The sequence below is a fragment of the Lissotriton helveticus genome, chromosome 2_1 (assembly GCF_964261635.1).
Source record: "Lissotriton helveticus chromosome 2_1, aLisHel1.1, whole genome shotgun sequence".
NCBI lineage: Eukaryota > Metazoa > Chordata > Amphibia > Caudata > Salamandridae > Lissotriton > Lissotriton helveticus.
Genome location: NC_136059.1, coordinates 1234287393 through 1234313684, shown reverse-complemented (window position 1 = coordinate 1234313684; position 26292 = coordinate 1234287393). Strand labels below are relative to the sequence as shown.

The following is a 26292-nucleotide window of genomic DNA, read 5'->3' as shown; positions in this document are numbered from 1 at the left end:
CTCCCAGCGCTATGGGGGACAGTAGCAAGACTATGTTTTGTTCATCAAGAGTGCGACATTAGCCAAAACCTGCCTGAGGGGGGATGGGTCTTTCCTACGAGCCTTGGATAGTGAGAAGATAATCTGAGAATTATTCGCATACGAGAAGACGGTGAGACCTGACTATTCGATCACATCCATCAAGGGGCGTAAGTAAATGTTAAACAACAGGGGGCTCAGTATTACCAATCTGCTGTATTGCTTTGCTTATGTTTAAACGTACATATAATAATTTCATGGAAACACAATAAATGAGGGTACGTTACCTTTTCTGGAAAATGCTTTCTTCTTTGTTTAAGTTGGTGTCTTAAGGAATTTGTCTACAGAAGAAAAGAAAAGCCATTAAGGCACATTAGTCAAAGTATATGGAAACAATACATTGCCTAGGAATTGCTCCTACGCCTGTATATGACGAACCCCTAACTTTTTCCATCTTGCAGTTTCACATATTACACACAACCTCCCACAGTCCGAAATCTGAGATCTGAGTTATCTTCTGAATATGATGCAAGCCATGATTTCCAGTGGTGTTCACAGTGCCACTGGAATTCCAAGACACCGCATCCCTGCCAGTTTCCCTTGCCAGTGTCTCCAGAAGGTCAAACCTGCTGAAAGCTACAAGGTAAAGGCATGTAGCAAAATGCAATACATGCAAAATCATTGCAGAAATCACCAATTCTGCATGCAATTACTGATTTTCCTGAGGAAAACTCTGCACATGGGGATATGTATCAGACCCAGTAAATACCGCATCTGCCGTATCTGTATTTACAGGGTGCAATAACTACATCAATACTTTACAAACAGGGTCTCAGTCTATCTAGACATTGAAGGAGACAAACCTCTGCAGAATTTCGAGCCTTTTCATCTCTGATATAAATAAACTAATTATCATGTAAATGATTGATATGCACTATGATGCTACCGCACTTAGGGGCAGATTTCAAATTACTGGCGCATCCCTGCATATCAGCAGGAATGCGCAAGTAATTGTGCGCCGCTGCTCCGCCACCCTTGATGCGCCGCATTTACAATGCGGCGCACCATGAGGCAAAAACGGCACAGATGCGTCACGCATCTGTGCCGTAAAAGCGGCGCATTGCTGGAGTTGCATCGCAAGCGTGACGCAGCTCCAGCAATGATCAGGTGGGGCCTATGTGCACGATGCTGCGTCAATCCTTACGCCTGCTTCAAGCAGGCGCAGGGTTTTGACGCAGCATGGGCCCAAAAGTGACTGAGTGAAATCTTGTAGATTTCACTCAGCCACTTTTGCGAAGCGTTCCTGCGCCGGAACGCCTCCCCCTGCGATGGTACGCCTCTTCTGGCGCAGGGCTTTACAACGTGACACATCTGGGAGATGCGTCACGTTGTAAATACCCCACACCATGGCGCATCTTTTCCGCCGCCGCTGCATCACAAAAGTGACGCAACGGCGGCGTAAAAGCGGCGCAAGGGGCTGGTAAATCTGTCCCTAAATATCTAGCTTTATTTCACTTTATACATAGCACACATCATATCATCAGAGAGGTATGGAAAGCCATTCACCAGATGCAGCTCGGCCCTGATCCATGTGGAAGTTGTGCAGGGATTGATTGCTTCTTCTGTCATTATTTTTTCATATGAATTAAACAATACAATGTAACACAGAAGAATGTCAGTACTTTCTGTAAATGCTAGATACTCAAAATTAACCTTACAAAATATAAACATCTCCTTATATCAGATCCAATTATGTCACCAATTGTTACTCGTCCTTAGTCAACAGAATAAAATACAATTACAGGTCTCTCGTCAAATGAATGTTCATTGACTTGCGTCACTGTTATAAATTAAATCTGATCCAACAATTTGGCAAAGCCTGAATCATTTAACTATTCCTCACGATGACCCCAACTAAAGTAAAACATAAGCGTTCGTCAAATTTTGAGATGTTTGTATTGGGCAGAATTTAAACTCACATGCAAGTTTGCAAAATCTGTGCCCACCAAGACTGATTTGCGCAAAAAATGTCTCATCAAGACATTTTGTGCTCAAACCAGACTCCTGCTGTTTTTTTGTTCATTTTTAAGAAGCATTGCAAGGATATTTGTAAGATACAGCAAACGAAATAAAAGAAAAACTGAAGGTTCCAAAAGAAGGGTTTTTATGCTTTTTCAACCACGTTTTGCACCTGAGGTTTGCAATTTTCAAGTTAGTTAGATGGGCGAAAAGGAGTGCATGGTCCTGTGTATTGTGCAGGCAGTTTTTAAACTGAGCTCTCGTCCTGATCGGAAGCCAACTCGGCGATGCAGCGAGCACAAGGTAAATAGTTTTATTTCTTTAGTTACTTAATTTACTCCTTGCCGTCATATGTCCGGCGCCACTACCCCCCACTCTGCACCACCCCGCCTCACCGCCCCACTGCATTCCCTCTGCGAGCCGCCACTGAGCATCATCATTGACATCTCAAATAAATCCCCAGGACCCCCATCTTCAGCACCCACTGACAATAGTTTCAAACTTTCATATATGTTCCTCCCTTCTAAACAAAGGTTATGGAGTAAAATTGCTTGTTTCTAGGCTGACAAGAACTGTTCTCCACCAATGGCTACAAAGTAGAAATCACATATTTTCTTTCATTGCTTCCACAAAAGCAATGTTTCACCTTTCTCTGACATAAATGCTGGAGGTTTAGACATGTTATTGTTTACCACGACTAAGTGAACCAAGCTGGTTAAACTGTATATATGCCAACCAAGCCTGTAGTGAAAAACAGCGATGCAATTCAGAGAAAACAAATCATTCATCCGAGTTCACTGCTGTCCTGGGTGAGAGTCCTGTTATCGATCACCACAAAGCGCCTATACATTCCCACTCACAATTCCAAATGGCACCTTGGTACCACTGAGGAAGAATTTGCTGGCACGCCAGGGTGTGCCTAGTGTTTTTTTAGGTCTCGCTGAGTCAACGGGCATGCGCTGCTCAGAGAGACATTTATGAGTGGCTTTGAGAAGTGCTCCCAAAGCGGCGATCAGCTTGCCAGAACGTGCACAGGCGCGTGCGATGTGCACAGCACTTTTTTACGTCGCGCGCACGCGCGCACCACTGGCTTCACCACTCACAGTTTTTTAAAATTAATTTTTGCATCGGACGCAACTCCCGGCCAGGTCGCATGGCCAATGCTTGTTCTTGTGGCAGGGATACTTGCAAAGGCTGCACTGTGAGGATCAGTCCTCAAGTGTAGCAAGAGTGGTCATCGCATTATCCTTACCAGTGACATTGCACTTGTAACTGGCACGTTGCTTGGGTGAGAAATACACTGTGTACAGCATATGTGTTGGAGACTTGAGTGGCATAACATTTATTCTCTGGGTTCAATGAAAAGAACTGCATGTAGGTCATGTGCTAACTGGTATGTGTGTGGCGATGCAATGAGCGTATGGTGCCGTTCTAGGGCCAGGCCTTTCTGAGCTCGATTGGGACGCCCCAACAAGTTTTCAGATATTGTCACTGTCATTCATGAATGGCAGTATAGCCATAAGCTGTCTCCACCAAAACACTATTTCTGCATCATTGGGTCCGTGATATTAAAACGCATTTTACTGTGCCTTTGTGCAGGATTCCCGAACACGTCCACATCAAAATCATTTTGAGAGATGAATGAAAGAAGCAGCATTTCCCTTTTCAGGAGACAACTATAAAAGCGTACATTCGTGCTCTCCTGTTTTTGGGGTGTTTGGCCTCAGAGCAGAAAAACCTCTGGCCACCGCTCTACATTCCATGACTCTGTGGCTTCTGAAAACTTTATGAAACCGGACATGCTTTTTTATAAGCCATTTTCTTGCTCTATTTTCTTCTTTGTGTGCCATTTTTCAGGTAAATATGTTACACTACAGCATTTCGTTGCGAAATCGCAGCTCCTTGAGGCCGTGAAACACAACAAAAATAGGGAACTCATAAAAGAAAGAAGACTAGCTTATCGGATGTTAATACATCACGCTAAGCTGGAGTGGGGGAATGAGAACTGGGAAAAGCTAACTTCCGCCCTGGCAACAAGAGATGCCCAGAAGTTTTGGAATATTGTTATCACGGGCTCGGCTGATGATGTCCCAGGTATAGCACCTAACATCGCAGCAGAGGTCTGGGAAGCGCATTTCCATTCCTTGTATTGTGGGGAAAACCGAGCGGAGGATTTGGCCCCCCCAGGAGCTCTACTTGAATCTATTGCCGCAACGACCACCCTTGATTTCTCAGAGGGTGAAATAAGGGTGGCTATTTCTAGGCTCTCCTCCGGTAAAGCCCCGGGGCTGGATGGGGTGCCCGGCGACCTCTATAAACACGAACCAAGGGTATGGGCGCCTTATCTAATGCTTATCTTCAATGCAATCCTGGGGGGCATGGCGGTACCCAGTACTTGGCTGGGAGCGGAGATAGTTCCTATCTTTAAGAAGGGCTCTCCCCTGCTCCCAGCCAATTACAGGCCAATTAGCCTCATTGATGTGTCACAAAAGCTTTTCTCGAGGCTAATACTAGACCGCCTCTTAGACTGGATCGAGGAATCTGATATTTTAAGCCCCTATCAAGCGGGGTTCAGAAAGAGGGTATCCATCACAGACCAGATCTTTAGATTAAACATGCTCTTCCGGAAAACTGTGGAAATCGAGGGCGGCTCACTATATACTGTTTTTGTTGACTTGCGAGCCGCCTACGATCTAGTCCCCCGTCAGAAATTGTGGAGCGTTCTTTCAGAAATGGGTATTTCATCTTCCCTACTGGGTATAATAGCACGCCTGCACACTGGAAACTTTGCGCAGGTCAGGTGCGGTAAGGATGGTTTATTATCATCCAGATTCCCCGTTGGCAGGGGGGTAAGACAGGGGTGCGTTTTGGCGCCCTCCCTGTTTTGCCTCTATGTCAACGGGGTAATCGCGCATCTGAACGCGGTCCACAACACTGACGCTCCAAAGCTCGCTGAGACCAGGATCAATGCGATCATGTTCGCAGATGATACTTTATTACTATCTAAGACCCCCATGGGTATCCAGCGAGTTTTTGATGGCTTTGTGACCTTTTGTCAGGACAGGGGGTTGGAAATAAACACTCTGAAAACAAATTTTATGATTTTCAACCCCCCAACAACTACACGCCCGACCCCAGCGATAGATGGAGTTTGACTCGAAAGAGTCCAGACTTTTGACTACTTGGGTCTTACCTTGAATGAAAATATGACCTGGGTCCAACACCAAAGAAAATGCCTAGTGAAGTTAGCCCAAAAAGCTGGCGGCATTCTAAACCTATACAATAAATCCTTGGTTAAGCCTATTGGCCCACCGCTGGGAATTTATAAACTGCAAGCCTGCGGTGCGGTCATATATGGGGGTGAACTGTGGGGCCACAAGTGTGTATCTGCGATTTCTGTCGCAGAGAATAATTTTCTAAGACAATTAGTTTCCCTCCCTCCCTCAACACCATTGTTGCCACTAAGGATGGACTTGGGTATTCGCCCAATTACTGAGGAACTAGGTATCAAACCCTTGACTTTCTGGAGGCGCTTGTGGGCAACCCTGGAACTTATGCATTATAGGCAAGAGCTGATAGAGGTGCTAAGTCTACCCAATGCACGGAACATCACCTGGTTGAAATATGTCAGAGAGGAATTTGAGAGACTAGGCCTCCCCTCAATGTGGTCTGACCCGGAACTGTTTATGCGCTCAAGTACATTGTTAACTTACATCATCAAAATACTCTCACTACCACGTTATCGAATACTAATGTTGGCTCACTCTCTGGTATGTTTTTTATGATCAAGGATTTCTATAAACTTGAAACTGTATTAGATAATGCCAGTCCAGTTGTTTTAAGGAAATTATACCTCCAATGGAGACACGGCTCTCTACCGATAAGAGCACTTACGAGTAAATGGTGTGTTCCCTCTTTGAAAAATTGTCCCACTTGTGCATCTGAGCTTGAAAACGAATTACATATTCTGTTTTTTTGCCCTGCTTACCAGCTACCCCAAAATAAGTGGATTATTCCTATTTGCAAAAGTCTGGGGATCAGGAGTTGCTTCCTAGCTTTCAGAATACTTAAATCTGATCTCTCTCCACTCATTGTATTTGCTCTATCTAAATTTTTAGCAGCCATGTGGAATATCAGAAGGACAGCTGAGAATGCCACTGGAAATAGCATTTAGCAACAATTGGGTCAAGCAAATGGATGTTATGTGCTCCTTGTACTAGCCCAAGAGGTCTTCGGATTTAATTTTATTACATTTTTTTCATGTATTGACTTTGAAAGTTTTTTTTCCTTATTGTTTTAAACTGTAATCACCGATTTACTGTGAACTCTTTTATGACAATAATGTCGAAATAAAGACGAGAAATAAATAAATTATAAGGTCCCAAAGGCAAGACCTATTGGCTATGCCAATGCTTGTTAGCTCATGTTGCGTGCACTGTCTCATGAGAATGCTGGTGTGGCCAATAGGACAAGACACGCAGAGACCCTCCCCTCAGAATGTTGCTCTGGCTCAGCAACCCACTCACATCACAATGGCAGTCACAAGGATTCAGGCTCAAGGTGAGCTGTTGCTGGGGAGGCCGGTTATAATTTATGCAAAGCTCTGTATCGCACAGTCCATAACTGCTCACATCGAAAAACTCACAAAACCGGGAAAAGAAGTGAAAAAAAACTCACAGCTCCTACTTTGCCCCACCACAACCTCCCTGAGAGTAGTTGCAGCAACTATGGGGCCCATTAGGATGTGGGGCGGATTGCCCCCGCCAGGCTGCCTGACATCCTCTCCTGAATGCCCCCCCGCCATATTAGTATGGCGGGGGGGACCGCGGCGGACGGAAAGACCATCCGCCGCTTTTCCGCCCCGGTCGTCTTGCGGCCGGGGCGGAAAAGGTTTAATATGGTGGCGGTGTCTATTAAACACCACCAGCCATATTAGGATGGGCCAGGACAGATTGATTTCCGTGGCGGCGATGCTGCCACGGAAAGGCATGCGGTCTTCACTTTGGGGACCCCCAAAGTGAAGGAGGGGTGGGGGTGCACACGGGGGGTACCTGTGGTACCCCCCTGCATTTGCATAAACAAAGCGTCAGGCACCGCGCGGTGCCTGCCGCTTTGTTTATGTAAATGCATCACAAGCATGTTTAGCATTGTGGCGGGCGGGTCTCAGTGCACCGCCCGCCACCATGCTAAACATGCAGGATGCACCCGCCACAGTGGCGGGCGCATCCTAATGCCCCCCACGGGACCCCCGCCCTTAAGGCGGGCGGTCCCATTCACCGATGGGATGGCGGGCAGACTAAGTCTGCCCGCCATCCTAATGACCCTCTATGTATCTTCAGAGATTATTACAGTGGGTGGTGGTATGGCCTCAGGTAGGTATCCTTTCCTCCTCTGAAATTGCAGGCTGTTTCACATTGAGCATTATTCGACAAAGGTCACCACACAGGGACTTCATCTTAGGCCCCTCATAGCCATCTGTGGTCTGCATGACATTGAGCTTTCAGGCCAGCTTAATTCAACCTGGTTAGTGGTCCCACTGGCAAGAGGATTGCTTATCGCCAAAATTCGTTGTGGTGTACGGTTGAAATAAATACACAAATCCACTGTGAATGTTTGACGTTTATTTCAGTATCCATGAAAAGTAGCACCGCACAACCATCCTCCAAGGCATCAGCTGCAGTATGACCTTCTGTCAGCTTCCATCCTGATGTCATGCATTCTAAATGCCCATAGCTACAGCCAGTCACTAGACTGACCAGCCCTACATGAAAAGACAGATCATAACAGAAGTGTAATTTCACAAGATTTTAATAAAAATGTTTAACAGCCCACATAAAACATTCAGTTTCACACACAACTAATGTCTATTTTGGTTGTTTTCCAAAAGTAACTTCAATGCCTTGCAGAGGTTTGGTAACGTTTACAGTGCGATCCACTTTTTAAGTGTACACAACTTAAGACTGAGCATAGAAACCCTTTGCAATTGTTCTCTCCAGTTGAGTTATGCTTTCAGAAAGAATATAGAAGTCAGTATGCTTTGTGACTCATCATTTTGGGGACTTACTGAATTATGAGTGCTGCCCTCTTCCACGAGGAAGAGACAACAGTTAGAAAGAAGTCTACTCAATGAAGGAGCCTAACATTTTTTAATTTCTTTCTTTTTGTGGCACGCACTTCACAATTAGTAGAAGTAGCTCTTGTCTCTGTGAGAACAACGAAAAGAGAGATGGCTCTTCTGTAAGGAATGGGGCATATTATCAAGGGGGTTTATCTCCGCTTTTTTGGCTTTAAAAGCCAAGAAAGCGGAGATAAAATTATCTCTCTATTACCAAGCTGTCGCTAACACCAGTTAGCGACAGCTAATAGGAGATAGCGACCATCTTGGGCCCCGCTTTGCATGTCAGTGATATTTATCACTAATGACATGCAAAGTGGGCGTGCCAATATGTTAGCGACTGGAAACAGTCGCTAACATCGCTATCTCCTATTACCAACTTTTGGAGATATTCGCGCTAAGCGCGAATATCTCCAAAAGCTAACACCTGCCCTGAGCAGTTCTTAGCCATGTTAACCAATGGGAGGTGGATAACATGGCTAAGAGCATTTGCTCGATAATGCATGAATATCGCTGACTTTTCAGCGATATTCATGCATTGCGGCCGTTTTTTATCGCATTTGCGATAAACCTTGCTAATAGCAAGGTTTATCTGCGATAAAAATCGCCGATGTGCGGCGATAATTTTTGTCTCTAAACAAGTTAGAGACAAAAATTATCTCTATTGGTTGGTAATATGCCCCAGCATTCCATGCTTTAACATGTCATTCTTCACCTTAGGAGTAGTTTGAAATGGAAACTTTGGGGCATATTATCAAGGAATTTATCTCCGCTTTTTTGGCTTTAAAAGCCAAGAAAGCGGAGATAAAATTATCTCCCTATCAGCAACACGGTGCTAACACGCAAATTCGCATGTTAGCACCCTTTTTCTCTACGCTTCCCCTTGCATCTCTAATGAGATGCAAAGGGGGCGTTCCAGAGAAAACTAATAGGAGAAATGTTGTTAAGCGACATTTCTCCTATTATCAAGGATTTCGCTAACCCTGTTAGTGATAAAAAAAAGCAGCGGTTAGCGCTGCTTTTTTTACACCTTGTATTTTCCTGACTTAGCCATGATATCCTATGGAAGGTGGATATCATGGCTAAGTTTGTGAGCCCCTATCATGAAGCTAATGCCAAACTTCGAGAGATTATCGTTGGTTTTCCAGCGATAATCTCTCATTTGGCAGTTAGCGCGAGGATTTTTATCACTTCTGAGATAAACCTTGCTAATAACAAGTTATCTCTGCGATAATTTCCGGCGATGCTTAGCGTTAAAAAATTCGTTGCTAAGCCTCGTTAGCGATAAATATCGCTAATCGTTGGTAATATGCCCCTGTATCCCTAGGAGGGAGATGTATAAAAATGTTCATATGCCAACAATCTTTGGGTGGGAATAATGCATCTAAGCTTTTCCATTGTGGGGTGCTAAGGCAATGTTTAGATGGAGATGTAGATGCAGAAGAGCTCCCGACTTTTGAATTGGGGAGTTCGGTTCAAGTCGCGGTGTCGGCTTCACACCATGTGATCCGGTCAATTCTTTGACCTCCCTGGGCCTAAATTTTTTAAAAGTAAAGTAATAAAGTGCTCTAATGTCTTTGGGCTACTGATGTTACAGCCGTGCTCACACTGCTAACATTATCAAGCATTAAGGCAGAGTCCCAGTGTGGGATAACTCAGTGTCAGTCCATGAGTCCTTTGGTCTGATCTCACTTGACTGCTGGACAAGAGCCATGGAACGTGCTCTCCTCACACCGTGAATATCTGTTTTTCATTTACTTTGTACAGATACTGCTACCCGGGGACACCATGTACCTTCCAGTTTTCTGCTGGCGGCATGGACGCCAATGTATATTCCTTTCCTGGGTCTCAGTACATGGTGTTAAGTGAGTCAAGTGAGATCGGACCAAGGTATTCACGGATTGGCACTGAGTCTTCCCATACCAGGACTTGATCTTAACGTTTGATAACGTTAGGAGTGGGACCCTGGCTGTAACATCAGAAGCTTCATACAGGCCCCATCGGGAAACCCTTCCTTTCAACAATGAAAGGTTTCTAGCCTTTTGCACTTGCTGTGGGAGAATCTAAATGTTGTCTTGAAGAAGGTGGAATTAATCATAAATACTCACCGAAATACGTCGTAAAGACTGGATCTGATGACAGATTTGATACAGTGACTGATGATTTGCAGTTCAAGTATCATGTATAATGTGGATGCAGAACAGTAACATGAAATAGACCATTAGTGTTGCCTTTTTGCGTCACTCCTAATTAGGCATATCAATCAAGCATATGCAGGTGTCACGATGCACACACAGGCATGACTCATGAGACAGTCATGTGCATCATAGCCATGTATGGACGTGCATCATGATACAAGCATGCACATCCATTTCTATGTTCAGGTACCATTCTTTAAAGTGTAATTTACTCTCATAACAGGGCATTATGCCACATTAGTATGAAAAATTAAAGATGAAAAATTGCAAAACAACATGTGTTACAAATGGAAGTTCCCAGCATTGGTAGCACTTTCCAGGTGGAATGCCTACATAAAAAAAATAATAGTAAGAAATTGGGTTGTTGGTTGACAGCAAGATTTTAGCAAAAATAGCACCAAAAAGCATACAGAGCCAACTGTGGATATCTGGTTGCGCCGGACTTGGGCAAAGTCACAAGTTCAGGATGACCACGATGATGCGTGGGCCGACTACAGAGTCCAAGTTAGGCCAAATGAGCAAAGAAACCTTAAATCCTGGTTTGTGAAGTGTTGCAAGGATCCACATCAAAGATGCGTTACTAAGCCAAAGTGATGCGTTGGTTCTGAGTTGTGGTAAGACTGCGATGCGAAGTCCTGTGTCGAGGGTGCAGAGCACAGTTGAAGTAATGCGTTGGTTCTGAAGAACTGCGAGGCTGCAATGTGGAGCTCGTTGTCGAGACTGATGTCAATGAGGGGTGCATGATCCTGCGCTGAAGGTGTGTCACGAGGTGGCAGTTCTGATTGACTGCGGCAGGGAAGTGAGTCTTTGCGATGGGTTGACTCCTCGCAGCAGCAGACATGCATCAGTTCTGAAAGAGTTTGCTCCGTGCTGTGAAGGAGATGTGTCGGTTCTGCTGGATCCACATGGCTGGCTAAATCCACATCCATTGGTCCACGACTTGCAGGTATTAGGTTGTTGGAAGCCTGTTTTGTCCCTGATGCTTCAGATAATCAGGAGGCCAGCCAACTAGCCCTTGGAGTAACTCTGGTTTCTGGGTTCAAGAGATGCAAGTCCATTCGATGTCACCCAGGATAGAGGGCAGCAGCCCAGCAGAGCAGGACAGCGGTTCCCTCAGAGCAGCAGTCAAGCAGAGTGGCAGTCCTTTCAGCAGCACAACAGTCCTTTTCCCTGGCAGAGTATCAATAGGTCCAGAAGTATACTGAAGAGCTGGTTTTTGAAGTCCAATATTTATACCCAGTTCTGTCTTTGAAGTGGGGGGAGACGCTTCTAGATGCTTTTGTTTGAGGTGCACAAGTGCCCCGCCGCCTCCCCTACCCTGATTCCAGACTACCTACAGGAGCTATGCAGTTCTTTTCGTGAAGGAAAGCCTCAGCCTATTCAAGTGTAAGGAGGCCTGTGCCCAGCTCCTACCTCTCATCCTGCCAATCCAGGGCTCATCTAGGAACACCTGAGCCCTATATTGTGTGTGACTGTCTAGGAGGAATACACAAAGTTCAACGGTCAACTATAACCAGTCATGTGACCCAGAGACCGGCTACAGGCCCTGAATGGCCCTGAGTGGCTAAGCAGTACAATGTCACCTTTCTATAAGTGGTATTTTCAAACTTTTAATTTAAAATCGGATTTCACCATAAGTTAGAATTTCTCATTACCATTCCAAAGACACCCTAAATCTTGGGGTTATCTGCTCTCATATGGAAATAACATGTATACAATGTAATAAGGTAACTCCAACGTTATCCTATTGAAGAGGTAGGCCTTGCAGTAGTGAAAAACTCATTTAAGAGTTTATCGCTACCAGGACATGTAAACTTTAAAGGTACATGTCCTACCGTTTAAAAACACTGCACCCTGTCCTCTGGGCTCTAGACTGCCTACCCTAGGGGTTACTTATATGTTTAAAAACTGGAAGGTTTGGGCCTGGCAAAGGGGATATTATGCCAGTTCGACATGGAGTTATGAACTGCACGAACACAGACTGTAATGGCAGGCTTGAGACATATTTAATGTGCCAATTAAGTGGGTGGCACAATCAATGCTGCAGGTCCACAACTAGCATTTAATTTACAGGCTCTGGGCACATGCTGTGCCACTTTGCTCGAGACTTATAAGTAAATTAAATATGCCAGTTGGGAATAAGTCAATGATACCATGTTTTAAGGAGTGAGCACATGCACTTTAGCACTTGTAAGAGGTAGTATGGGGCTCAGATTCCTAAGGCCAGAAAAAATAAGATCAGCAAAAATAGGAGGAAGGAGGCAAAATGTTTGAGGAAAGACAATCCGAAGGCTTACATGTCTAACAATAATAAAAACATATATTTTTTGAGGAGTGGAATGAAGTGCATCTGGCTCTTTTAAATAAATGAAATTAATTTTTTTTTATTTCACATAGGAAGTATGGTGGGAAGTATCAGACAGAAAGCAAAATAAGAATACATAATTGAAGAGGAAAATGTAGGGCCAGAGAGAACAAGTAAACGCATGCACTTCTATGGAGTGCAGAATATAAAAACAGGAACAATACTGTAAAGTCAGCAGTGGAAGGCTACATCTCCTCCAGTCAGAAAATTGTAAAATTGAAATGCTCCTTGGTACGACAAATGCAAGAATACGGGGGAGAGCTATAAAATCAAGAGCAGACTTGTACAATAGACAACAAAGACATCCAATTATGAGCAAAGTGCTGACAAAATGCCCTATCTAAGTATATTCTGTATTTAGAAACATTAAGCTGGTTGCTGAGACTTAAAAAGTGGAAAAAGAGACAATTTAAGTAAGGTTATTCTGTTCATAATGTAGAGAGGAATATGTTTATTGCATTAAGGTGATGCCTATCCTGGACAGTTGAAGAAAAGATGATCATATAGTTCACTGCCATTTGTGTCACCCAATTTCTTTTAGCAGTAACTTGATATTAACCTGCTTGTAACACCACTGGCTAAATAATGGTTCAATTGTTAAACAGTAGGGTCTCAGTTTACTTGAATTTATGCAATAATAACCATACTTAGTCAAATCAAACATTTAACCATAATACCTGGTTGACATTGTTTCAAACCACACCATTGTATTTGCATATAATTGAGCTTATCCATCCTGTTGGTGGTAGGAAATGGAGCTGGAATTGTGAATTGTGCTATTGTTAAAAGTTCCTACGCAATTTTTAAAAGAAGGGGTTGGAAGGCGTACCGTGAGATGTACCATAGCAAATAGATATGGAACCAACCACTTTAGAGTTTATTAGGACATAGGCAGATAATCTAGCATATAATGCCTTAATTACCCAAATGAGATGGGATGGAAAACACATCCTGTTCAGTAATGAAAAAAGCATTCCACCAACGTTCAACCGCCTTCTCAGCATCTAATCCTCCAAGGATCTATCTGTGGAGAAAACATATCTATTGCTCTAACTGGATTCTCTAACTCTTTTGAGTAATTGGAGTAGATATCCCTGTAAACTTGAGGAAGCTTTTCCCCTTCAATGGCTTCTTTACCCATTGCTAACATCTTCAGGATATAGATTTCTCAGACTCCTGGGACGTCTCTTCAGCAGTGGTCTTTAATATTCTCATGAACTTCTCCTCTATATCGTCGCATAAATAGGAGGCAGCACCAAAATTAAGACCAAATAACCCCCTGGTCTTAACATGGCGAAACATGGAGCAATGCTTTATTTCTCCTCGTTTTTGCTGTTTCTATGTGTGCTGCATTGAATAGCACACATAGAAACAGCAAACTGCCATGAATGATTGTTTATGTGCAGGAAGGTGTACCTTGGTGCACATAAACAATCATTTAAAAATTACGATTTGCAACTTCTATGTGTGCTGCACAAGGGAGCTCACATTGAATTTCCTAATCGCCATTCTGGATTGTTTATGTGCAGGAGCACAAATACAATCTTTCCAGGCAACGCAGGCACCCTTGCACAATGGTGCAAGAGTGCCTGTGTTGGCGCTAGGCAGCTACATTTAGCACCAGCACTAAGGCAAAGGCAGGGGCACACCATGGGGCATATTAACAAGGCAGGCGATTTGAAATTATCGCCGTTTTTGCGGCCGTTTTCGTCCGAAAAGCGGCGATAATTTCTTTGCCCTATCAGCAAAGACACGCTATCACATGTTTTGCTGATTTTGCGCCCTTGTCAATAACGCCCAGCTTTGCATCTCTAATGAGATGCAAAGTGGGCGTTCCAGGGTAAAATAATAGGAGAAATGTCGCTAAGCGACATTTCTCCTATTAACAAGCTGCTCGCTAATAAGCAGAGCGTTAGGAAAAGTAGCGCTAACCACAGTTAATGCTACTTTCCTAACGCCTGCTTGTGACCTGTTCTTAGCCATGTAATCCAATGGGAGGTGGATTACATGGCTAAGATTGTCCTGCCCTATCAGCAAGGTTATCGCCATTTTCAATGGAATATCGCTGGAAGGAAAACCAGCGATATTCCATTGAAAACGGCGATAATCCCCGCTATCGCTGGGATTTTTATCTCCATGGCGTTAAGCGTTGTTAATACAACGCTACCATGGAGATTATCGCCAGCGATAGCGGGCGATTGTTTTCCTCACGCTAGCAGCGGTCAGCGATAATTATCGCTGCCGCTTGCTAATATGCCCCCATATTCTTGTGAATACTATGCATCCCTGCGTTTGGAAACTGTCGGAGCATGACATTAGCCTTCTTGGCTTAACGCCACGCTCTGACAGTTTCCTAGTAAATGTTTCCCTTAGAGTTTGATGCAATCATTTCAGCCAAGTATTGAGGGGTCGATTATGATGGTGTCCGTCCGCCACCCCTGAGTATGAGGGACCGTCCGCATGGGCAGCGGCGGTCCCTCCATGGCAATTAGGATGTGACCGCCACCCTGGCGGTCACATCCTGTATTTTTTACATTGCGGCGGGTGCTGCTTGAAGCAGCACCCGCCGCAATGTAAAAAATGACAACATCGCATTTGCATGCACAAAGCGGCAGGCACCGCGCGGTGTCTGCCGCTTCGTGCACGCAAAGGCAGGGGGGTACCATAGGTACCCCCCATGTGCACCCCCCACCCCCCTTTCACCCCTGGGGGCCCGCAACGGGCCCCCAAACAAAAGTCCGTATGCCTTTCCACGGCAGAAATGCCGCCGTGGAAAGGCATGGAACAGCAGACATCCTAATATGCCTGGCGGTGTCTGATAGACACCCCCAGACATGTTAGAGCTTTTCCGCCGCGGTCGGAAGGCGACCGCGGCGGAAAAGCGGCGGACGGTCTTCCTGACCCCCCAGCCATACTAATCTGGCGGGGGGGTCTTTGAAGTCTCCGCAGCGGTTTTTCCGCATCCTCCGTGCCCTAAGTGCCTGCTTTAGAGCTTGTTTTTTTATACTGTTCGCTTTCATACCTCAAACTGCAAATTGTGATTGTGCATCGAAGCCCCCTTCATTGCCAACCATGTCTCCAACAATCGCAACCTTGTCTGCCTTCTTGGAGTCTTTAGATATCTAAGTTCAAACACTTTAAACATTCAGTATCCAGTCTTTGCAATTTCTATTAACAAGTATTTGCCCCACCAAATACGTATCTGCTAGTATTATCACAAACGGACAGCAGCCGAAGCAAGCAGCAAAACAATATCACATTAATTGAAAGATTTGTTTATTAGACAAATAGGGTTACATCTAAAACTCACCGGTATAGCTAAAGATGTTCCCAAGAGACAAACCAACGCGATCAGAGTCTTCATGATTTTAAAACTGTAAAGAGATTGAAAACGATCAAAAAATTTAAATAGAATTAAGTGTAAACATAAAGCATATACAGAGCTATCAGAAAGAGGCTGTACATTCTCCTTATCTGCAATTGAAAACAGCAAATCTCTTTCGCTTTCATTATGCAGGGCATGGAAACCTTCGATAAAACATATCCTTTTCACTGAAGTACTTTTAAAAGTTTTTTTCTCAGCAATGTGTTAACTTGATGGCTTTCTTATTATTTGAAGTGCCAACACCACGAGGATCCTCAACTTATTATATAATCATAAAAATAAACATCTTAATTTTTATAAAAGTACCGAAACTAAGGCATTTGTTCAACGTCTAAGCCCAGGTGTAGGTAAAATAGATTTACCGATTTTAAATTACCGAATCATACCGATTCGGTAATTAAAAATCGGTAAATCTAAGGGGTTGAGATGTAGGAACATCCAGATGTTCCTGCTACCGAATCGGTAAAAATCTGTATTTACCGATTCGGTAAATACCGACCGGTAATGGCCCATTCATTCCTATGGGCTTTGAAGCCCATAGGAATGAATGGGGCATTACCGGTCGGTATTTACCGAATCGGTAAATACAGATTTTGACAAGGGTGCAGGGGGTGTCACTTTGACACCCTCTAGCACCCCCAAAAAAGATTCGGGGGCCATGTGGCAGGCATACCTGCCCTAAGGGCAGGTCTGCCTGTCATATGGCACAGGTGTGCATGCACACATGTGCATGCACACCGGAATCGTTTTTTTACCATGAAGTTGGATTTCATGGTAAAATACCGATTCTGTAAGGCTTGTGGGACTCAGAAGAGTCCCACCTACATATCAATAATACTGAATAGGTATAAATACCGAATCGGTATTTTACAGATTCGGTAAATTTACCGATCGGTAAATTTACCGAATCTGTAAAATAATGTGTCCCTACATACCGATTACTGAATACCGGTCGGAAACGGCCGAAAATACCGATTTTCGGCCGTTACCGACCGACCTACATCGGGCCCCAAGTGTGTGTATTTTAAACGGTATAGCACTGATTTTGAAGGTTTGAAATTTTAGAAACTTTGGAAGCAATCGCAGTGGTTGAAAGGTGTGTCTTTTTTATGCCGAGAAGATGGTTTAGCTTATTTCAAAATAGAAACGTACATTCTCAACTGTCAGCATAATAAGATGAATAAAGTACATGTTGGATACCACCATCATTAAATATAAGTGCAACTCTGCATTTACTTTTCTTCCCACTCTTTCTTAAATAATCAGTTAATCTTTCCCTGAGTTAAATGAATGGCTAGCTATGCCACTTCTAAGAGGAAAACAATAAAATATACGACATCAAATAAAATAAAAAATATGTAATCAAAAGTTCCTTCTTATTGTGTGCACTTAAGTATTAGCATTAGCATTTAGGTACAACACTATATCAAATATTCTTACCATTTTAATTACTGGAGAAAAAATATGTACAAGTTTTTTCCCATTTGATATTTTGGGTGAAACAACTTTTTGCAAAGAAGCACAACTTTAAAATAAGTTATCATTATTTCTAAATAAAATATTTAATGGTCACAATTGTTGGATGTATGTCATTACTACGCATGCTTTTACAATGCATGCCTTTACCACGCAAGTTTTACAACGCAAGTCGTTACAACGACTTGCGTTGGGGGGCGCTGGATAGTTTAATTTACTATTCCAACTCCAGTCCCCGTGGATAGTAGGGAAGGAGTTGGATAGTAAATTAAACTATTCCCTATCCTACAGCGTCCCCCAGTGCAAGTCGTTGTAACGCTTGCGTTGTAAAAGTTGCGTGGTAAAGGTACTGCGTGGTAAAAGTTGCGTTGTAAAAGCTGTTCCCCCAATTGTTTATTAAAGAGCGCAAAGTATGATAATTGGGGACTATTGTCAAACTGCATTTTGTAGTATGTTTTCTAGTGCAACAAAACATACTGCAAAATCCTACTCACAAAGCTATGTGTAGAGGGTATGCCTCCAGTACTCCTATCTTTTTCTGTGCGGAGATCTCCGCCTTGAGCGCAGAGTAACCACACAAGTACGTACACATTTTAGTAGTAAATGTGGGAAGGACAGAAGGGAGTTGCTGGGAAATGGAGAATTCTTACTACTAAATGGGAGGAAATTAGGGAGGAGTAATCAGGGATTAAATGTGGGTCAGAATGTGGTAAAGGCATGGTCAGGGAGGATTTTAGGGATGTGCGTTTACCCAATCACAAAAGATGAATTCCATTCCAATTCACAAACTTCACCACTAAAGATACTACAGACAAAAAGGGACCCACAACGGTAGTAGTAAAGTACTCCAGACCAGAGTTGAAATGAGTCCAGCACCACACATGGCTAACCACTCGTGCTGAAAAGAGATCCATATGGTAAATTATAGGGGAAAACTTGCTTATACTTTACTATAAGGGAAGAGGTTTGTCATAATAATAAGATTAGGTTTGTGCCAAAAACAGGAATCTCTAATGTCCTGACCCTATCCATAAAATTAACAACAAAATAGATATGTCTTAACTGTATGCCTGCTTTGTTCCTTTTTCATATTCATGGAAAACAAATGCTACAAAAATATTTCCTTTCCCCACACTTTCTCAAACCCACTTCACCACAAATGCCTGCTGTGAGAAGTTGGCCTGGCATATGCTGTCCACTATTCTAGTGGGCACCTTGCACCAGTTCAAACGACCTTTATTGATGGTAGGTTAAAGACAACCTTTATTGAAAGCTAGCGTAGTGGTAGCTATGGAGTCTTGGAGGCATGTAAAACAGCTTGTTTTACCAGTCTATAATCTCATGAATGACCAAATGAAAGGTGAACCACGCCAGGTATATATATAAAATATATGTATTTATTCTAAACACATTCCTCTAGTCCCTTTATGAGGCTAGAGGCAAAAGTACATACGGGAAACTTAATATCACACAGTAAATTAGCAAAATATAGGTTGAGTCCTAGGGGCGTACCAAACCATATATCAAGAAAGTGGTAGAAGATCCACGACTTGACTAGACACAAGGCCTAGAGCCTGTAGAATCACTGGGGCCACAGGGAACCACCCAAGGTAGTGACAAAGGGGACCCACGGAGGACGCATGCAGTGTGAGAACACAGCTGCTTATGACCATTAGCTTCTATGGGGAAAGTCGCGGTTGGAAATTTTAAGATAAAGGACACTTAGAAGAGGACTTTGAGCAAACCCCTTTATACTTAAGGAGTTCTAGGGCCAACACCCACGGGAGCAACGGAGTACTCGAGTTACCTCACCAAGGGAAGCCGGGTGCATAGGTGTCTTTTGGTGTCGGGAATCGTCGTTGTTATAAATGGCGATCTGCTTCAAAGTGCTGCTGCTGTCCAAGTGGAAAGTGTTTGGGGTGCTCCAAGCCTGGAGCGAAGATGAGAAGAACCTGAAAGCAGAGGGGACAGAGTCTGGGTCACTTGCCATTGACCAGTGGCACGATAGTCGAATGCCCACTGATTTCAGGCGAAAGAGGTGAAGCTTGACGATGACCAGGTTCTGGAATCGAGCTGTCCCACAAAGGATGTTGAGTCCTGCGGTTTCAGTGCCCGGATTGGACCCAACAAGCCTTGGCAACAGCAACCCACGTAGGAATCAAAGAAGTGCTTCGGTGTGGACCAGCAAGGTCCGAGGGACTCACCACGCGATGGAGAGTCAGGGCACATCTGGAGCAACCAGAGAAGCCCAAGGAAAATCAGAATTGCCTTTGTGGGGACCCACCGGTCGACGGACCAGGGATCGCAAAGGAGCCGCAAGCTGAAATGCAAGAAGTGGGCTCAAGGAACACTCGTGGAGTGTAGGCCCAAAATCTTTGGTGCAAAAGGTGCTCGGGGCTTGGGCTATAAGAAACCCCACAGCACAACTTCAAGAGACGTTGAGAAGTTAATGCACTAGCAAATGTGCACGGTGTCCAGGGGTTCTGGCTCCACATCACTCATGAGAGCTGCAGGTTTCAGCTTTGATGGGGACACGGGTCGGCCTCTGAGAAGTATGGAAATCCTCTTCCTGTGCTGCAAATACTTCAGAGTCTGGCTGGAGCTTCAGAAATGCAGACCGGCAAGATGCTTCGTTGGTGCCTGCAAAGCAGGGGAGTCACTCCTTGACCCCAAGAGAGATTCTTCCATCCTCTAGTCTTTAGTAGAGTTTCGAAGTTCCAAGATTTGGTTTCAGAGTTACGTCCAGGTGTAATCTAAATTTCTGTTGTCAGGGGTTCCTTACTTATTACTAAGAAAGGGGTTGGATATACTCTGGGGACCCACCTATGGGAGGGTCTGGAAAGAGGGGTGGCTACACCTATTTCCTTTGTCCAGTTTTGTGCCAGAGCAGGGGCTGGTAGCCCTTGCAACCGGTTTGAAGTGGGCTATGCACAGGGACACCAAATGTGCCCCCAGTGCTGACTTCAAAGCACTCTCAGTGGGGGAACAGCCTTTACAACGCGGGCATTACCACGCGCTGCCATTACTACGCTGCTTTTACAACGCAAGTCGTTTCAACGACTTGCACTGGAGGGCGCTGTTGGACAAGGAATAGTTTCATTTTCTATTCCAACACCTTCCCTACTGTAACGTGGGCTGGAGTTGGAATAGAAAATTAAACTATTCCACTATCCAGCACTTACAGCGCAAGTCGTTGTAACGACTTGCGTTGTAAAAACAGCGTTGTAATGGCACGCGTGGTAATAGCCCACGTTGTGCTGACATACAACACTCTCAGTATGCACCCACCCAGCCCCAGTACACTAAAGTCTGTCTGGGAGGTGGTTACAGCCCCCTGTGACAGGAAACCTATTGTCCAGGCCTCCCCTGCCGGAGTTTGGGTCAGCAGCAGGAGGCCAGACTTGTGTATGTGGCTGCAGCATCCATTTTGTGATGCCAGGGCTCTTTTAAGCTATTACTGGTTTGACCAGTGTGTACATTTCGCTCCCTTTAGAAGGGTGGAATTCTAACCCCACCACCAGAACTGGTAGGAGGGGGGGTAGGATTTCAAAGTGTTTGACACCAAACACAACATGTTTCCATGCAGCCATTCCAAAGTTAGCATCTACCGCAAGGTTATAATGCACTTAAGAGTATATGGACTGGCTGCATCACAGAACAGCCTCAGAGAATAGGCTCTGAATACTGTAGAGGGGCCCAGCTCATGCATGGGCACCCTCTCACACAAAACCAAGCACTCTGCCTTCAGGATTGATAAGGCCTGCCATAGGAGTGACTGATAGGTTTATATGTGCAGTGATTAAAGGTAGATATAGGTAACCTATATCTTAGTAAGGGGTGCATGCACCACCTTACCCAGGCTGCAGTAGCAGTCCTATGGTGTCATTTTCGAAGGCTTCCCAGGGGTCGCATAATACATGCTACAGCCCCTTGTAGGCCTCTGGGGTACCGATGCCCTTAGTAGCTAGTGTACCATATACTAGGGACTCACAAGGGTACCCCAGTAACAAAACTGGAGTGTACCTAAAGGACATGCAATCAATTTAGAGAGGACACAGCTAGGCTGGGGTCCTGGATAGCAGGGCCCCAGCAAGACTAAAGTCGAAAAACAGTGAAACACCATCAAAAAGTGGGGGTAACCATAGTAAGCAGATCCTATTCTCCTACACTTGGGATGAACCAACATATTTAGATGTGCGGAGAAACGTGTGAAAAGAAAAGATGTATGCGTATACAAGAAGTGTTAAAACATTGAATCCAGCAAAGTTGGGAAATTCCACAATTCACAAAGATAGGAGAAGTTTAACTAGTTTTTCAGTGATTACTTGCAGCTTAGTGTGCTGCCCAACAAGGGTGTGATATCAGGTTTCAGCGAATGCAGGCCCAGAGAAGGTAGAAGCTTTCCATGCTACCACTCAGGGTTGACCTTATCACTGAGTGACAGCAGGAAATAACAGCATGCACCAATACAGTGTTCAGCCCTCCCACCAGAAGTCTGGGTCTTTACAGTTGGACATCCTACGCATAAAGAATGCAGCCATCCACCGTCCATTCTCCGCCTGATGGAAGTCCCACACTGTGGATCCAGATGTCCAATGAGTAAGAAATTACGTGATCGGCAGTGATTTCTGTCTAGTGCCAGAAGAGCAGCTCCCAGCTTTTGGTGACATAGAGAGCATTTTCTGCTGGTTCTTAGGGTTCCATGTTTAAATCCCTTTTTTGAACACATTTGCAATGGTAAAAATACACAGAGTACACAATATCACACATCTCTAGTAAATGCTGGAAAAGTTACCAGTGTTCAGAAGCTGTGTATGCACCAAACCGCTGGGCGTGCCCAGTAAGTGTCATGACGTCACTGGGATTGAGAAATTTCCGAAAGCCGAGTGAAATTACCACAGTCGTTTCTTGAAGTCTTCCCAAATAAAATTCTATAGATTGTTATTTTCTCAATCAGGAACTTAAAGTTCTGTGCACAGAAGGCACTGATTTCACATGGAGGTTGCTCCTTCGGGTGGGAAACGTTTTGTTATTTGGCGGCCTCTGGTTTGCACTTTTATGTCTTTTTGTGCACTGAGAGGCTTATTTATGCGAGCCCTGCGTAACTTTTAAGCCACCTAAATTGGTACATGCGTGATGCTGGGCTATCATTCCGATTTATGAAGCCACGCAAAGGCACCCTGCTTGGCTTTGAGTGTCCTCCTAAAGCTTTAATAAGGCAACGCAGCGCGAATTGCTGCTTCGCCTTACTCTGCACCCAGGAGGCATTCCATGGGCGCTGTAGTGGGTTTTCCCAAGCAACACCCGTTGATTTTGATGCTGCCCCAGGTTTAGAAAGTCATGTAATCCCGGGGAAGTGCCAAATCTGTACGCCTCCCGAGGTGATGAGTATCGAGGAGAAATGTTTATTCGTTCTTGATTTTTCCTCTTTCAGAAAATATATCTTAGGATTGTTATTTTGCTGGAAGGTACCCCATCCAGCACAAAACCAATCCTGCATGCAATGGAGGCACCCTTGCACTATGGTGCAACGGTACCTACGTTGGCGCTAGGCTGCTGAAACAACGCCAGTGCAGGGAGAAAGGACAGGAAGGCAACATATTGCTTAGATATGGAATGTTCCTGCCCTTTCACTTTGGTATAGGGCAGTGCAGCAAGGTGCCTTGTTGTGCTGCCCTTCCCCCCCCAATCCCATTAATTCGCCTCTGAGTGTATTTCATTTGTAAATAAAAAAAATAAAAACTTGTGTACAATAATAATCTGTACCTATGTAAGCACATTCGGGACAATGTTTTCTTTTTGGATATCACTCAAATTATTTTTTCCAATATTCTAGTGCAGCTCTGTGCAATAAAGTAACTTCAGGAGAAATTAAACATGCAAAGGATGACACTTACAATGTACTTCCTGTATAAATGAGCCTCCCAGAATTTAGAAAATGATGCGAGCAGTTCCAGAAACTTCTGTGGTCTGTTTGTTCTGCTCTATTTACTACGCAGTGTTCATTGTCCTACTTGTAATGAACAGAAGAAAACAGTAAATGTTGTACAGTGTGTGTCAGTGTGCTCAGGAATCTTGACTGAGGCGTAGAGTTTCCAATAACTTGTGTGTCAAACAAGGAAGTTATTCACAGCAGCAGGTGTCCACGGCTACTTGGAATTAGAAGCAGCCAAGCACTGAAACGGGGGCCAATTGCGGAGTTTGGCAGAGTTCCTGCATACCGATTCAACAAGAGATTGCATTGAGTTTGGTCTTTTTGTGAAAACCTTCTGAAAAAAGTTAACCGAAGCCACTCAGTGTCACCTCCAGAGGGGGCACTAAGCTCGATTACAAGCCCTTTTGGGAGTGCTTAATTTGTAACAAAAAAAATGGATAGGTTTTTTTCTTGTCAGAAGCACATCAGTGGCGCTGCCGAATGCCCGGGTTGCAGAATAACCAGGCTGCCTGGTTTTGATCCCACCTCCTGCCTCCTTCTTCCACCACCCTGCACTTCCTGTCACTTTATCTTATGCTTGCAGGTTTGTTTTCCTCCCTGATTTCTCCCTTTACCAACGTTTTCCTATCTACTTTTTTCTCTGCAGCCACTAGCACACATTAATCATTGTCTTAGAGTTCAGGCAGTGTTGCCAAATGCATTTGAACATGGAGATATTAGGCTTCAAAGAGTTAAATGCTCAAATATTGCAGTCACAAAAAGTAGTAGCAAATTATGCACCAACTTCTTGCTAATAGAATTACATTTTGCGAACTGACCTATGCACTATTAGGTTGCTTTACAATTTGCAACCCCCTGTTATTGGCTGCACTCACCGGGATGTTGGCCTGCAAGGGACAACAGAACAATATTACTGTCATTGCTTGCCAAAATAGATGTATTTTTTTTTTATAAATTAGCCCTTGTAGAGAAATTGGTGTTGGTCCTTGAAAAAAACAGTTTTGAAAAAACTTTAGAGGGAGCAAGAAGTGGCACCATAGACCACGGCGTACTCCTCATGAGAATGTCACCTCAATTCCCAGAAGGAAGGGCCCTTTTCCCTCTGTGAATCAGTTACCACCTTCTTTCAGGAGCCTCTAACTTTGCAAACCAGTTAAATATCCAAACAAAATCATAATTTGGAAGGAACAACCCTTTTGCACCCCTTTCAAATTGGGATTTGGTATGGGTCGCTCAACCTATTTTTCAGGTCGTAAAATGCTTTATGTCTTACAAAATGGGTTCTATACATTTTTAAAAATGGGGTTTGCTGCCACAAAGCTAGTGATTTTGCAAATCACAGGGTTTGCCACTACAAAATCCTTATGTCTGTTATTTCAATTGACATTTCACAGCATCCTTAAGGCGCACACTAAAGAGAAGACCATCACTCTGATTCTTGCTCTTTTTCTTAAATGTTCTTACCATGTGACCCATTACTGGAGATAATCGCTTTGTAATTGTGTTACACCTGTCAGCTTTAGGGTAGTCTTCCCACAAATGTTTTGCCTTCCTCTCCAATTTGTTTTACCTCATTTTTGCTGGCCTTGGGACTCTGAGCACTCTGAGCAGTCTAACCTTGCCAACCAATGCTAAAATGCATGTGCTCTCACCTTTAATAAGGCCCTACATTGGCTTCCAGTGCGGCAGAGGGTAGAATTCAAGGCGATGTGCACTGCCCACAAACTCCTCAATGGTCTTGGCCCTTCTATCCTGAGATACATGGTCACCCCCTACAAGGCCCCTAGACTCCTACGCTCTGACAACGAACGCCTGGCCACCGTCCCGAGATTCAGGAAGGCATGCACTGGCGGTAGACGGTTCGCAGTAAAAGCGTCTGCAGGATGGAACTCACTCCCCCGCTTCCTGCGACTGGAACCCTGCCACCTCCTCTTCCGTAAAAAACTGAAAACTCAGCTTTTCCCCAAATAAGCTCCCCTTCCCCCTCTGGTCTCCACTTGTATCATTAGCGCGGGGATGCCTCCGGGTCACCAGGCGCTTTATAAATCGCTAAATAATAAATAATAATAATAATATTGGCATATACCAATTAACATACTAATTTACTGATAAGTCATAGTAAAGTAGTACTATATGCACCGAAGGCCTGTAAATTAAATGCTGTTGGTGGGCCGGCAGCACTAATTGTGCCACCCAATTAAGCAGCCCTTTAAAAATGTCTCAGGCCTGCCATTGTATAGCCTGTGTGTGCAGTTTAAACTGCCATTTCGACCTGGCAAAATAAACTTTTGTCAGGCCCAAGCCTCCCTTTTTAATGCATATAAGTCACCCCTAAGAAAGGCCCTGGACTGCTCAGAGAGCAGGATACAATGCATTTAAGAAGTAGGACAGGTACTTATAAGTTGTACATATCCTGTTACTGAAGAACTCTCATATTCGTTTTTCAATATTGCAAGGCCTATCTCTCCTATTGGATAACTTTGGAGTTTCTATATTTCATTTTATAAGGGTCATTTCTAAATTAAAGATATAACCAGGTCAAGTTTGATGTCTCTGGAATCACAATTTAAAATCCTAACTTATGTTAAATTCGGATTTTAAATTGCCATTCGGAAAATTCCACTTTTAGAAGGTTGCCATTTTTCTGCCTTATCCATTTAGTGCAAGTAGCGTGTCTCTGGTCACATGACTGGGCTTGGATGACAGTTGGGCTTTGTATATTCCTCCTAGACAGCCGCACTTACACTTGAATAGGCTGTGCCCTGCCTTCACACAAAAAAC

The 26292-nt window shown here is 44.1% G+C and overlaps 1 protein-coding gene across 1 annotated transcript in view; it reads right to left on the bottom strand.

The window, feature by feature from the left end:
* LOC144819696 (uncharacterized) overlaps positions 1-26292 on the bottom strand; it is a 287938-nt gene that overhangs the window by 223514 nt on the left and 38132 nt on the right. Inside the window, exons 2-3 of the mRNA XM_078677488.1 lie at positions 16026-16089; positions 306-359 (exon numbers count right to left, since the gene is read on the bottom strand). Of these exons, the coding sequence (XP_078533614.1) occupies positions 306-359; positions 16026-16079 (108 nt within the window). The 5' untranslated portion in view covers positions 16080-16089. The remainder of the gene's footprint in view (positions 1-305; positions 360-16025; positions 16090-26292) is intronic.